Raw genomic sequence first — 15,797 nt, 5'->3', positions numbered from 1 at the left:
GAGATCAACCCTGGGATTTCTTTGGAGGGAATGGTGTTAAAGCTGAAACTCCAGTACTTTGGCCACCTCATGCGAAGAGTTGACTCAGTGGAAAAGACTTTGATGCTGGGAGGGATTGGGGGCAGGAGGAGAAGGGGATGACAGAGGATGAGATGGCTGGATGGCATCACTGACTCAATGGACGTGAGTCTGAATGAACTCCGGGAGTTGGTGATGGACAGGGAGGCTTGGCATGCTGCGATTCATGGGGTCGCAAAGAGTCGGACACGACTGAGCGACTGAAATGAACTGAACCGAAACAAAAATCTGAGAATTCAGGCAAAAGGAAAAGGCAGAGGGTTACTACTAAATAATATAAAGAAAAATGCAGAACTTTTTTTTTTTAATGTCAGTAGTGGAACGATCCACCCTTTTTACTAGCAAAGGGTGAACAGAAAGCTACTGTTTTTCTCTAGGACATTTACAAAGAGTTATCTTCACCTTCAGAAGAAACTGAATAGAAGTAAATGTCCATAGGAAAATGCAGAACTTTTAACAGTCTTGCTGGCCTATAGAAACATTAAAAAAAGTTAGAAAGGCCAAAATTCTGATGAAAGAGAAAGGACAGAACTGGCTTAACAATATGCTACTGTTTTTCCTTCAAGATATTTGCTGATAGATAACCAGCAAGGAGCTACTGTATAGTACACGGGAACTCTACTTAATATTCTGTAATAACCTATATGGGAAAAGAATCTGAAAGAGAACAAATACATGTATATATGTAACTGAATCACTATGCTATACACCTGAAACTAACAAAACATTGTACATCAACTATACTTGAATTTTTAAAAAAACACATTATTTGCTGAATTAAGCAGAAAATTTCTGAAAAGTAAAGTGGAGTTAAACACAGTCTCGTGGTACAGAAGAGACAAGGATTAGAGTTCCAATCACACAATGAAGGAAGGGGCCTAGTGATTGGCCCAGGCTCTTGGTGGGAAAAATCTGTGATCCAGAAGCTGGATGAACAAGAGAAAATCAAAGGCTTCCCCAAACTGCAATTCGGCCTGAAGCGTGATTATTCATTCAGCCAAGTAATTAATCATACTTGATTAATATGATTACCTCTCACAATACTGCCTAGCAAAAGAAAGGGTGAATCCTTTCTGAAGGAAAACAAATCACCGACACTCTATAGAAACATATTTATATACAATGCTCAGTATTCAATAAAAAATCAGCAAGCATGCCAAGAGATAGGACCAAATGACCTAAAAGAAAAAACAGACACTATGAACATACTCAAAACAAGTATATTCAATATTGGAATCATCTGACAAAATCCAAATAGCTATCATTTATATGTTCAAGAAGATACAGAAAAATATCACCTTGAACAATTCAGTCCAAAATTCATCAGAGCAAGAGCTTAAGGGTGCCTAAGTTAGGTAACAGAGCCAAATGGAGTAAGGAAAATGACTGCATGGGAGGAAGGCACCGCATGGGAAGCTGAAGCCTAACCAAGATAAAAAGAGAGCCTACAGGGCTTCCCTGGTGGTTCAGTCGCAGGATACACAGGTTCAGGATCTGTGCCGCAGAGCAACTAAGCCCTGAGTGCACGAGCTGCAACTATTCAGCCCATGCGTCACAACTACTGAAGCCCACACGCCCCAGTGCCCATGCTCTGCAGAAGAAGCCACAGCCACGAGCAGTTGTGCACAGCAACCGAGAGGAGCCCTGCTTGTTGCAACTGGAGAAAAGCCCGCACAGCAACAAATGTCCAGCACAGCCTAAAATAAACAAACTTTTTTTTTTAAAAGAAAGCCTACAGAGGTGATGGGAGGGATGGAAGTGCTGGAATATTGGTTATACACGTGGGCAATGATCAATTAAGCAATTATGTTGAAGATAAGGGGAGCAAGATTTTGCATTTTTAGAAAAAGCAATTACTAATGTGGAAAGGAAGAAAACTAGAATGAACCTTGTAGCATTGGATAGGGACTGGAGACAACAGTGTAAACACATGGTTTCTAACATGCATCGACAGATACAGAAATATATACAGGTGTGAATGTGTGTATATAGGTTAAATATGTATGCAAGTACTTCCTAGCTCTATACACTGATATGGTCTGGCAGCAGTGATATCCCAATAGGAATAAATACACCTAGTATTCAGATCTCAGTTTCAAAATATGGTTTTTTACTAAAAGGAACCAAGACTCCTTGGAGAAATGACTGATTCCAAGGCTGGACAGAAAAGTGCAATATGAACTTGGAATACCTTGCTCCAAAAGTAAGGCAACACAGAAAACAATGGGGACATGTTAAAAGAACACAGAAAGAAGCTTGAAAGGAGCTCCTGCTGGCCACGTGGAATAATTTGAGCATCAAAATAATTATTTTGTAATGAATTAGTAGTTAGCAATGAATGTAGTTAGTAGCTTTCCTGGTGGCTCAGATTCTAAAGAATCTGCCAGCAATGCAGAAAACCTGGATTTGATCCTTCGGTCAAGAAGATCCCCCAGAGAAGGGAACGGCAATTCGCTTCTGTATTCTTGCCTGGAGAATTCCATGGACAGAGGAGCCTGGCAGGCTACAATTCATGGGGTTGAAAAGAGTTGGACATGAATGAGTGACTAACACTTTCACTTCTACATTCTGGAGGCTAGAAGTCCAAAATCAAGGTACAAGTAGGGCTATGATCCCTCAGACTGGGCAGAATTCTTCCTTGCCTCTTCCTAGCTTCTGGTGGTAGCCATCAACCCTTAGCATTCCTTGGCTTGTCAGATGCATCACTACAACATCTTGGTTGTCACACGACATTCTTCCTGTGCATCCAAATTTCCCTCTTCTTACAAGGACTCCAGTGACACTGGATTGAGGCTTATTCTCATGACCTCCCCTTAACTTGATCACATCCATAAAGTCCCTATTTCCAAGCGAGGTCATTTTCATGTGTACTAAGGGTTAGGGCTTCATCATTATCTTTGTGGGGGTACAGAATTCAATCCACAGCAATCAACAAGTGAAAACTTTTCAGTGGACAAGCTGAGAAGATGCCACTTTGATAAGATATCAAAGGGAATGTTACAGGTAGTAAAACAAATCAAACTCGTGCGCTAACTGAAAGGATGAAATGAGAAGAACACAATCACTTCTATGATATTCTTACTAAAGACAGATAACCTCTATTTGATCGCAAAGAAATATCATATAAATCCAAATTAGGAGACACTGGACAAACTATTTGATTTGTAATCTTCATAATAGTACATCCATGTATTAAATTTCTTATGGTTATAAAAGAGAAAATTACCTTGGAGGAAAACACATATAAAAATATTTGGGGGTAATGGGGTATCTGCAACTTATTTTCAAATGATTCCCCCCGAAAAGGTCTTCATAATGTACTTAAGATTTAAGTTTGAGTTTTACAAAATATAGACTGAAAAAAAATGAGAGAAAAAAATTAAAATAGATTAACAGAATTTCACCATAAAAACAGAATCCTTTCTAGAAAAAAAAAGGCAATTCTAAAACTGAAAAATAAGCCAGCTAAATTAATCAATGGGTTAAATGACAGGTAAAATTCAGCGGAAGAAAGAATTAATGCATTAGAAGACTGGTCAGTAGAAAATATCTAGAAGAGAAGCACTGAAGGGAAAGAATGGAAAATACAGAAAGGAACATAAAGACATCTGGAACACTGATGAGATCTGATATATAAATTAACAGAGTTCCAGGAAGAGAGATGATATAATGTAATAGAAACTGTATTTAACAAGAAAACGTCCCCAAATTTATGAAAAACATTAAGGCACTTGTTAAGGGTTGAATTATATCCCCTCATAATCATATACTGAAGTCCTAACCCTATACCTCAGACTGGGACCTTATTTGGAGCTAAGAGTTTTTAAAGGTAATCAAGTTAAAAGGAAGTCATCAGGATGGGCCTTAGAGCAGTATGACAGGTAGTCTTAATTAAAAGTGAAAATTTAGAAACAGAAGGCCACGTGGAGAGACATAAGGAGGAAACAACCATCTACAAGTTAACAGAGAAGCCAGGAACAGAACCTTCCCTCACAGCCCTCAGAAAGAATTAACACTGTTAATAACACCTTGATTTGGGGCTTACAGTCTCCAGAAGTATAAGAAAATAAATTAATGTAGGTTTGAGCTATCCACTCTGAGATACTTTGTTACAGCAGTCCTAGTAATACACCACTGATTCAAAGTTCTGCAAACCCTAAACCAGATGAATGACGACCACACCTAGGCAGATCACTGTTTACCGAAAACCAAAGACAAAGAGAAAATATTAACAGCAACTAAATGCATCACAATAAAAAAGTTTAATAAACACTAAATAAATGTTGATGACATGAAACAATGTAAAATCTGTGTGTATAATTAAAATATAACAATAAAAACATAAATCTGGATGGTGGATATAGCTCCTTTGATGGTATCTCCAAGGAAACTATGAAGTTAAAGATCTGAGCAGAGATTTCAGCAGTGCCCAGTGCCAGGCAGAGTTAAGAGTTTATGCAGTAAGTTAGAGAGGCTTAGTAAACACCTTCACTTATTAAAATGCCCCAAAGGCCATGGATTAGGAGTAAGGACCATGTTCTAAGACTAAGGACTATGTCCAAACAAACCCACCCTAATAAAGCCTAAAACCAAAGCCTTTACATCATAGTAAGCCACAGATAATTTAACTCATTGCCAGGAAAAAAAAATTTGTTAAAGGAAAATGACACAATTCAGAGTTTCCACAAGTATCACTCAAAATGTCTCCTATAAAATAAATTCTTAGACATGCAAAGAGACAATATATAAAGTATACACGCACACACAAATCATAAAACAACAGTCAATAGTATACCTAGAGATAACCCAGATACTATAATATATAAGGTTTTTAAGACAGTAATTACAAATACATTGAAAAACTTTTAGGAAAAGATGAAGAACAGATGACTAGATTAGAAATCTCAACAAAGAAAAGCAACTCTAAGAAAGAACTAAATGAAAATTCTAGAACTGAAAGATACAGCAGACTTCACTCAGTGGAATAAAGAATATTTGAGGACAAGTGCTTCCCTGGTGGCTCAGTGGTAAAGAATCCACTTGCCAATGCAGCAGACGTGGGTTCAGCTCCTGGGTTGGGAAGATCCCCTGGAGAAGGAAATGGTAACCCACTCTAGTAATCTTGCCGGGGAAATCCCACGGACAGAGGAGCCTAGTGGGCCACAGTCCATGGGATCTCAAAGAGCTGGCCACAACTTGGCAACTAAACAAGAACAAATATTAAGTACCCAAAAACTAGTCCAGTGAGAAAAAGGAATGAAAGAGCAGAAACCTAAGAACACATGCGATATAAAACTGGAGTCCCAGAAGGAAGAGGAATGAAAAAGAAGAAATATTTTAGAAGATAATAGTTGAACAGGCTCTAAAATTGATTAACAGTATCAAACCACAGATCCAAAAAGCTCAATGAACCCTCTTTATCCCTCTGCAGCAGGATAACTACAAAGAAGAAATCTAGGCACAGCTGACTTCTCATTACAACAAGGGAAGACAGGTAAAGGAACGTTTTTTCGTAATGAAAGAAAAAAAAATGCCAATTTTTTTCTCAAAAATGTAAAATAGAGACATTTTTAAAATTAAAAACTGAAAAGTTCATCACCAACAGTTCTGCATTACAAGAAATGTTAGACTTTAGGCTGAAGGAAAATGATCTTAGATGGAAATATGGATTCGCAAAAAGGAATGAAAAATAACAGAAATGGTAAATACAGAGGACTCTTTCCCCCTTAATTTCTTTAAAAGTCTACTGACTGTTTAAGAAAAATAATAAAAATTATATAAAATATACGTAAGTAAAACAGTTAACAATGGCATAAAGATCTCAGGGAAGGAAATCTTACTATTGTTTCCTGCTAGTCCTGCAGGGGACATGGGTTCGATCCCTGATGCAGGAAGCTTCCACATGCCATGGGGCAACTGAGCCTGTGTATCACAACTACTGAGACCGTGGCTCTAGAGCCCATGCTCTGCAACGAGAAGCCACTGCAATGGGAAGCCTGTACACTGCACACTGCAACAAAGAGCAGCCCTGTCTCACCGAAACTAGAGAAAGCCCACATGCAACAACAAAGACCAAGCATGGTAAAAAAAAAAAGTCTAAATAAATAAATATTCATCTTAAAAATAAGTACAGGAAATGAAATAATATAAAAGAAAATCTCCCAGTGTATTGCATATAACAAGAGCAAGTTTTATTTTGTGAAATTTTAACTGTATGTGTGCATACACATGCTGTAGCTCTCAGTTTCCATGTAAAATCTTTCTTTCTGTGGTCAAAATCTTTTTGAAAATATCGTTTAAAGGTTTAAGTGTTTCCATATAAGTCAACCCAGATTATTTAAATAATCTACTCACTTGTCTCCCTGGCTCTGCTGCTGCTGCTGCTGCTAAGTCGCTTCAGTCGTGTCCGACCCTGTGCGACCCCACAGATGGCAGCCCACCAGGCTCCCCCGTCCCTGGGATTCTCCAGGCAAGAACACTGGAGTGGGTTGCCATTTCCTTCTCCAATGCATGAAAGTGAAAAGTGAAAGTGAAGTTGCTCAGTCGTTTCCAACTCTTCGTGACTCCATGGACTGCAGCTTACCAGGCTCCTCTGCCCATCTGATTCTCCAGGCAAGAACACTGGAGTGGGTTGCCATTTCCTTCTCCAATGGATGAAAGTGAAAAGTGAAAGTGAAGTTGCTCAGTTGTTTCCAACTCTTCGCAACCCCATGGACTGCAGTTTACTAGGCTCCTCTGCCCATCTGACTCTCCAAGCAAGAACACTGGAGTGGGTTGCCATTTCCTTCTCCAATGCATAAAAGTTAACAGTAGAGTCACTCAGTGTGTTCGACTCTTAGCGATCCCATGGACTGCAGCCTACCAGGCTCCTCCGTCCATGGGATTTTCCAGGCAAGAGTACCGGAGTGGGGTGCCACTGCCTTCTCCCTCCCTGGCTCTAATAGTCTCCTATTCTCCATTCTGCTATCTCGATTCTAAAATGCAAACCTGATCACATCACTAGCAAAATTAAAATGCTACAACTGTTTGCCACTGCTTTCAGGGTAAAATTCAAAGACCTTAGAATAAACATACACCTTTCAGGACCATGTTCTTGACTCCCTCTCCAGTTTTATTTATTACTTCCTCATAAATGCTCACCTATAAGAAACGACTTTCAGGCCCACCGATTTTGCCATGCTCACTTTTATTCCCACGCTCGAGAATGAAAATAAGAGCTTTCATTTAGCTGATTACTGCAACTTCAGAGTTTAGCTCCTTTTGGGAAAAATTTTCTCCATATTCCCGATCCCCACTCCCAAATTAGCTCAAGTACCTATTCAATCTGTTCTCCTACCACCCTATAGTTACCTTTACTACAGTTTTTATTATACAGAATTGCAACTGCGTGTGCTCAATGAAGGGCTTCTTTGCTGGCTCAGTGGTAAAGAATCTGTCTGCAATGCAGGAGCCACGGGGTCGGGAAGATCCCCTGGAGAAGGAAATGGCAATCCACTCCGGTATTCTTGCCTGGGAAATCCCATGGGCAGAAGAGCCAGGCAGGCTGAAGTCCATGGGGTTGCAAAAAGTTGGACATGATTTAGCAAAGAGTTGGAATGACTGTTAGCTGAATAAACTTCTCCCAGCCATTTGCTGTGGATCCTCCAAAGCATACTAAATCATTTTATATAATTTCATAAATAAGTGATGATGGTTCACTACTCAAAAATCATAAAATGGCCTTTTGAGTAAAACTGGTAAACTGACCACTCCCATTTAGTGTCTCTTCCTCCTGGAACACCTATAAACGACTAGTAACGCAACACAGAAGTATAAACCACCAGCACACCTGAGAAAAAGGTTTCTGTAAGTGTTTAGAAAACAGAACGAGTTGTAAGAGTAAGAAGTGATGAGGCGTAAGAAGTGAGGGCGGAGAAAAATGAGGTTAGGAATATGCAGAAAGGAAGTTACACCTGGGAAAGAGTCTGTCTTGCAGAATCCCTGAGAAGTTTTGATCCAAGAAACGATGAGTATAAAAAAGTGGAATGAATACAGGGGTTGTAATTAGAAATTTAAAGTGTGAATACCAAACATTCAATACCAACTCCTCTGCAGTCCTGATGTGGCAGGTAAGGCACTATGCCCCAGGCAAAAAAATATGAGTTCCTCTCTAAAGAGTAACAGTATCCTGGCGAAAAGATTCCAGCCTTCTGACATTTAGGACTCCTCCCACCCTAACAGCCAGCTCCTTATCTACAGACTTTACTATACTTGGGATAAATTCAGATAATTCCTATCTATGTACAGAGAGCTTTCCCAATCAATTTTTTCATACCTCATTCTTATTATCTGATTTTTAAGAAAGTCAGAATCATAAGAGAAAACTCAAGTTAACTAGAGGAAGGAAAAAGACTCTAGATCTTCCAGAAAGCAGAACAAAAAGATCAAGGTTGATGAAACATGAAAAACGTAGAACACCTAGAGGATTAATCTAGGAGGTCTAACATTTGATTAATCAATTTTCAAGAAAAAGGAGATACAGAAATTATCTCAGAATTAAAGAATAACAGTCTTCAGGCTGAAAAAGCCCTCCAACTAACCCATAATGAATGCAAAACAAAACCTCACCTGTAAATATATCATTGCAAAATGTCAGAACATCACAAAAAATATCCCTAAATGCTTCCACAGAGAAAAAAGATTCACCGACAAAGACCTTGCAAAGATTTCATATCAACAACATTAATGACAATGGATTAATGCTTTTTAAGCTGTGAGGGAAAATGATTTTCAACCAGCCAACCTATCAGAGCAAATGTAAAAACAGAATAAACATATTTTAAAATAGAGAGACCCAGAAAAGTCATCCTTCACAAACTCTTCTTTGGGGAAATTAAGAGAGGATATACTCCAGCAAAACAGGAGAGAAAACCAAGAAAAGAAGACATGGAAATTGGCAAATAGAGGCCTCAGCTCAGAAAAGCAGAAAAGAACAGTCCTAGGATGAGATCTAGAGACCTAACACAGAACAGAATACAAGGTCTGACAGGAAGGTCTCTGGGAGAAAACATGGATTTGGAATATTTGATGGGATACAGAATCTAGAGAAAAAAAAAAAAAAAAAGCTAAAGGCAAACAATGCAAGAAAAACAGAAATTCTAGGAAAAAAATAAAAACTCTCTACTATAACCAGTTACTGTAAGACCTTGTAGTGAACAATGTTCGCACAGTTATGGTGAATGTTTTGCTTAGTAATTTTCAGCCTTTAAAGCAAAGAAGACTTAATTATAATTATAGGGTGGAATGTAAGTATTATCAACCCAGAAAATGTAAAAGTATAGTTTAGTGATGCTGAGAAACTGAAGGGACAAAAGAAAATAATGGGAAAGAATAGGAATGTTATTATTTTCATTTTACAAAGTGGGGAACCTAGAGTAAGTACTCAAAAAAATAGAAAATTTAGTATTTCAAATTACAGGATAATCCACAGATTTTAAAGTTATAATGATACTGGGAGAAGAGGGTAGGGAGGTGACTATAAGCTAAATCTTCATTTGTCAGACGAAGAAGTTAACAGATATTGCCTTTTTTCTTTTATTTTTGGTCACACCCCATAGCAGGTGGGATCTTAGTTCCCCAAACCAGGGATCAAACCCATGTCCGCTGCAATGGAAGAATGGCATCTTAACCATTGGACTGCTAAAGTCCCAGTGAATATTTCTTATACAGTATAAATCAAGAAAGAATAATATGAGTACGTTATTCAGAAATATAGAGGTAAATACCAGAAAAAACAGCTAAATGAGTTAAAAGAAACGGCATCTAAGAAGTGGGATTCAATGGATATAAAGAATTATATACTGGGAATTCCCTGCGGGTCTGGTGGTTAGGACTCAGAGTTTTCACTCCCAAGGGCACGGGTTCAATACCTGGATGGGGAACTAAGATTCCAAAAGCTCCACAGTGTGGCCAAAAAAATAATACTAATTAAAGAACTATATACTTTAATAACCATGTGTGCATGCATGCATGCTCAGTTGTGTCTGACTCCATGACCCCATGGACTGTATGTAGCCCACAGGCTCCACTGTCTATTTTCCAGGCAAGAACACTAGAATTGGTTGTCATTTCTTCCTCCAGGGGATCTTCTTGACCCAGAGATTGAACCCATGTCTCCTGCATTGGCAGGTAAATTCTTAACCACAGTGCCACCTGGAAAGACCCTCTATAACCGTATATAGTGATTAAAACTAAAAAAAAAAAAGTACAAAACAGTTTCTTTCAGGAGCCATTACAGACGAATGTCCAAATGTCAATTCCTCTTCCAGCTGAGGTGGGGAAAAAGAGGGTCCTTAACTGAGTTGATGAAATTCAGTAACAACATTTCCATGTAGCTTTCTGGGTTAAAAAAAAAAAGTATACATACTGCTGCCCAATTTTATATCCTGTAATAGTAACTTGGCACATAGCCACTGAAAAACTGAGACATAAGGCTTTAGCAAAGCTTAATGGTCTTTAGCATCAGAAAGACCTAGGTATTTTGTTTTTTAAGATTTATTTATTTGGTTGCATCAGGTCTTAGTTGCAGCATGTGGGAATCTTCAGTTGCGATATGGAATTCTTATTTGTAGCATATGGGATCTAGTTCCCTGACCAGGGATCGAACCCAGACCCCCTGCATGGGGAGCACAGAGTCTCAACCACTGTACCACCAAGGAAGTCCTCAGAAAGACCTCAGTCTTAATTCAGATGCCTTCACTTGCTAGTTATATTACAACCTTGTACAAGGTTACTAAGTAACTTCTTCATCTGTGAACTAGAGATAATAATGCTTATCCCTATAGAGTTACATAACACCTATAAACAGTCACAGATATACAGACAGCAACTGATGTAAGACAGTACTAATCATTACTTACATTGGCCACCACTTTTACTTCTTTGTACTGTGCTTCATAGAAAATTCCAGCATTTTCCAGTGCTTCTGTTAACGAGGGCCCATTTTTCACCTGCTTATCCAGTCCATTCACAAATTCCTCCAGCTTGGCACTTGCCTCTTCAAATTCTTTGGAGAATTTCTTCCCACCTGTCTTATCTAAAATAACAAGAGGAAGTATTCTATAATATTCTTAGTCTCATAGTTACAGAAGAAGCTTCCCTAAACCACACAAAAAAATCAAACAGATTATTTAAACATTTCATGCGATCCTGCTAGATTGAAGTAAGAGTGCATCATGAAGGCACCTGTAATTAAGATAAAGAAAGTTCAACTAAATGAAGTTTGCTGATTGCTTTAATTCACAAATCTGATGTCACACTGCTACTTAGGAATAATGGAATGAGGCTCAATTCTATACAGTTACACACCATTAAGTTTTTTTTTTATATATACCATTAACTTTTACACTATTATAATAAGATGTATCCCTTTTTGGAAGAAACAGAGGCTCAAAAAAGTAAAGATAAAGTGACCTCAATGTGTATCATGCTTAGAAATTCTTTCCTATCTGAAGAAGATCCTTGGTAACTTGAAATCAGAAAAGTACCATGAATTGTTTTTCAACAACAGTGACATTACCAACTTTTATTTATTCTCCTATGTACTTTTTGCCCAGTGATGCTGGACTGTGGCCTTAGGTATAGATACAAATTTAGGCTCTGCATTTTTTAGCTGTGGAACTTGGGCAAGTTTCTTATCTCCTTATGAAGTCTCAGATTTCTTATGTACAAAGTGGAGGTTTTTAACATGCTTCTGGGTTGTTCTGAGGATTAAAGTAGATAATATATGTTCAATTTAAAGCATGGTACAAGAACAAAATAGGTACCACAACAAATAGTTTGGTAGCTATTTATTTACTATTTCAAAAATATTTATCAAGTATTTATTACATACCAGGTATTGCTCTACGAACTAGGATATTGGAAGAATAAATAAGGATAATTTCTACTTTCATGTGATTCACATTCTAATAAATCAATATGATTATTATTTATAATTTACAATGTAAGGGAAAGAAAGTGACTAGGCTTTATGAGGTATTATAGTGACCTTATGTATTTATTTGGGCTGTGCTGTTTGGCTTGCAGGATCTTGGTTACCTGACCAGTGGTAGAATCCCGGCCCACAGCAGTGAAAGCACCACGTTCTAACCACTGAAATTGCCAGGGAGTTCCCTACAGTGACCTTACTAAAGAGTGAACACAAACCACATGATCATACACATGAAATACACCTCCATCATAGCCTGATACATCAAGAAAGGACCAGAAGTGGGGAAAAGGATAGAATATGCTAATTAAAAAAATTTTTTTTTATTTTTCTCCAACTTAATGGAGATGTAAGTGGCATGTAACACTGTTCAAGGTGTACAATCTGAAGGCTAGGAATTTATTTATGAAACTGACATGCATGAAATCACCACCTGGGAAACAGGTGCCACAACAGTTCTCTACAGCCTGAGGTTCTCTTTATGGAAGCAGGCAGTCTGATTACTTGAAATGACACATCTGGAAAGAGAACCTGACTTATTCTATTTAGAAGGATGTAAGATTACCTTTTAAGCACTTGAGAGTTTCTGTGCTGCACACATCCACCCTCATGGTTGACAGCTGTTTTTCTTTCAGTTCTATCTGATCTTCTGAGCGCTTATACAGCAACAGCTCTTCAATGAGGGCCTGAGACTGAACAAGGACCAGGGTCATACTTCATTTATGAAATCATCCTCTTACTCTATCTTTCTACATCAAAGTAAAACATGACTAAAACCTAACAAAACCATGAGAAGCAAAAGCCTTCATATTTCCTCATAATCAGGGATATCAACATCAGTTCTTGTATCAAAACCATATTTTGTTATATACTTTAAAAGATCTTTTTTGGGGGGGGTTTAAAAAAAAAGATCTTTTTCATGTTATTCAAAGTTAATTTATGGATATAAAGTTAAGATTGAAACAGGCAAAGATCCATTTATCTCTTCTTTCAATTTGAATTAGATAGTCTTATTATGTTAACTTTAAGCAAATTTTAATTTAATAGTTTCATAGGAAGAGGAATGCCTTCTTTGAGGTTTAATACAGACTTCAGCTGGCATACAGATAAAAAACTTTTGAGTTTTCGAGAGTTTCAATATGTTTAAAATATAATGGATGCATAATTCAATAAAAAGAAATCTTACAGGGTGAACTATACATAAAACTATAACACAAAAGGGTTGGATAACACTTTGGCACATGGGACATATTCTGTAACTTACTCGAAATTCAGCAACTATCTTAGACTTGAGGGCGGCTTTTGGATTCGTGGATGCTGTTGAATGAAACAAAAGGTTATTTAAGAATATAGACAAAAAATGTTGACTATTTAAGAAAATTTTCAGCTTTATAGTTGAGGGTATATATTTTTTGAATATATGTCAAACATGCACATTTAAATCACAGTATAACTCTGAGAACATATAGTGGATATGTAAATTGAAAACTCCCAAGCATGGTCAGTATAAAAATATGTACTATTTAGATAGGTTTAACCTACTTACCTCCAACATACCCTGTAAGTCTGAAGTCCTAGAATTACTGACTTGGAGATACATGAAGTATCTTTCTGCCTATTCTGACTGAGTGGAACAGGATCTTAACACCTCAAATTAAAGTGTCCAGGAGCAGGACATCCAATTAATTCTGATCACTGGCTGAAGAAAATTTACTTCCAAGCATCAACTCTATTCCTATGTATTTAGTTTTAGATTTGCTTTTTCTGCTGACTCAATTCAAAGCAAAAACAGGCAGGAAAAGTTCTAGGTACAATACTACTGTGGTTGAACTTTGGCTGAAATGATGACTCTTGCTGTTCCTAAGCATGCAACTTATGACCAAAAGGATGTGAAAGGACTCCCTTAATCATGATGAATATCACATGCTTGCTGGAGCAAAACCATCCCAAGTGTCTTGTTTCACCTCCCAATTCTGTCTTTTACCTTGTTCCCTCCACACCTTCAAATCTTTCTCAATATTCCTCAGTTTGGCCCACAGCAGCCTATCACATGCAGTATTCCACTCCCGTGATCTCATGCTGGGTAAACATGATAAACACAGCAGGAGCTCCTGTTAAGAGAATGGCTTCTGGCCAGGATTTGAGGCCCATGTCTAATCTGGTAGAGTATCTCCCCAAATCTGAAGGATTTCATGGCTCCCACAGAAATGCTTCTTAACGCCTAGTCTCCTCTTCAGCTCTGTTGTTTAATGCCAGCTGCCTCTAACTTCATATAGCTTTGAACCTTAAAGTTACCCTGGGCACTATCATGTATGTTTTTCTTCTTCCAATCCCCCAACTACTCTTGAATCTTCACACATTTAAACCCTTTTTCTGCATTTCCTTTGTTTAAAGGTAGTTTTATTTATTTTTTTTTAAGAAGTAACTCCATGATGGCTTGGTTAGTGTAAGTCACTGGGAGCCTCCCAGGCCTGGAAAACACAGGCTTGCCCATGGTTTATGCCAGGTACGATGTCAAATGGTCTACATTTTCTTCTGCTCCAAAAAGAGGAGGTAATTTATATTAGTTGAGATTTTGTTCCTTACTTTGTGATTTCTTCCACTGCTTATTCGGTTGTTTGTTCAGATTTTCTTTCAGCTGCTTCTGAGATTTGAAAGTGGTACCTGGAAAACATTTCAGTTTTGCAATCTGGCGTTATGGGAAGCTGTTCTGTCTGTCCACTTCAGTGTCAAAGTTGAAAAAAGGCAATCCGAGACTGTGTGTTGTTTCTTTCTTTCCTTTTCTTTTATTTTTATAAAAAGATAAAAATACCCACCAGATCTAAGAAGCTGTCAAATAAACATGATTTCCGTATCACAGAAATAACTAATTTGGAGAAGAATAGGGTAGGAAGTTTAAAAACACTAGGTAACTCATTCAAATGAAGAATTTAACAGCTTCTTAGAAGATGCTATTTTTAAAGCAAATTTCTAGTCAAATAACAGTCATGGTATCAGATATCATCAACTTCTACTCACTGATTTTATTACACGAATCTATTACATAGAAACTAAATAATTTTAAAAACACCTGTACAAAACTTACTGCGAATCTAAATCAAAAGAGACTGAAGAATACCAACATACGATTAATGTATCAAATAATTCAGTGAAAACTGAAACCTTGTCTAAAAATTCTCCCAAAAGTAGGAGGACAGGGCAGTAATTATTGAACACAAAAGATGAATAGTTTAAAGCACTCAAAGTAAAACAAATGCAGAAAATTAATTAATGATCACTTAATATGCTTGCCTTTTCTTAGTCAAAAAAAACCAAAATTCAACCCTCTCCAAACCATTCTACTTAAATTAATGCAAACAGATTTGAACAGTTATTTAATTTTAAACAAATAGGGCCATATCCCAAACTTTGTCTTTCAGTAATAAGCAAAAGGACTAGATCTATAAAATACATATAATTTTAAAGACTGAATAATGACTCAATCTTTCTTTTCGGAGAGAAAGGATACTTACTCAAAGCTTCTCTTAATGCCATAATCATTTCTTCTGGGTATACATTTCTATCTTCCCAGATTTTAAAGATTCGTTCTACAGATTTAGAGACAGATGGATCCCTGAGAAGAAAGAAAAAGTGAGACATAAAAATGTTAAATTTGTGTCTCAAACTAGAAATCTGAAAATAAAGTTGTCAACAAAATTATTTTCCAGGGACTTACCTCATGGTCCAGTGGTTAAGAATCCACCTGCTAATG

At 37.4% G+C, this 15,797-nt stretch overlaps 1 protein-coding gene across 3 annotated transcripts in view; it reads right to left on the bottom strand.

Moving 5' to 3' along the window:
- RPRD2 (regulation of nuclear pre-mRNA domain containing 2) overlaps positions 1–15,797 on the bottom strand; it is a 91,260-nt gene that overhangs the window by 16,086 nt on the left and 59,377 nt on the right. For 2 of the 3 annotated variants that reach the window (XM_013962442.2, XM_018046034.1), the window contains exons 3-6: positions 15,559–15,659; positions 13,311–13,363; positions 12,612–12,738; positions 10,977–11,152 (exon numbers count right to left, since the gene is read on the bottom strand). In XM_013962442.2, coding sequence (XP_013817896.1) covers positions 10,977–11,152; positions 12,612–12,738; positions 13,311–13,363; positions 15,559–15,659 — 457 coding nt within the window. Of the gene's footprint in view, positions 1–10,976; positions 11,153–12,611; positions 12,739–13,310; positions 13,364–14,632; positions 14,711–15,558; positions 15,660–15,797 lie in introns of all 3 variants that reach the window. The other variant, XM_018046033.1, reaches the window with a different exon arrangement.

The sequence above is a fragment of the Capra hircus genome, chromosome 3, assembly GCF_001704415.2.
Source record: "Capra hircus breed San Clemente chromosome 3, ASM170441v1, whole genome shotgun sequence".
In the NCBI taxonomy this organism is placed as follows: Eukaryota; Metazoa; Chordata; class Mammalia; order Artiodactyla; family Bovidae; genus Capra; species Capra hircus.
The sequence above is the reverse complement of the archived record's forward strand: the minus strand, read 5'-3'. Positions and strand labels throughout refer to the sequence as shown.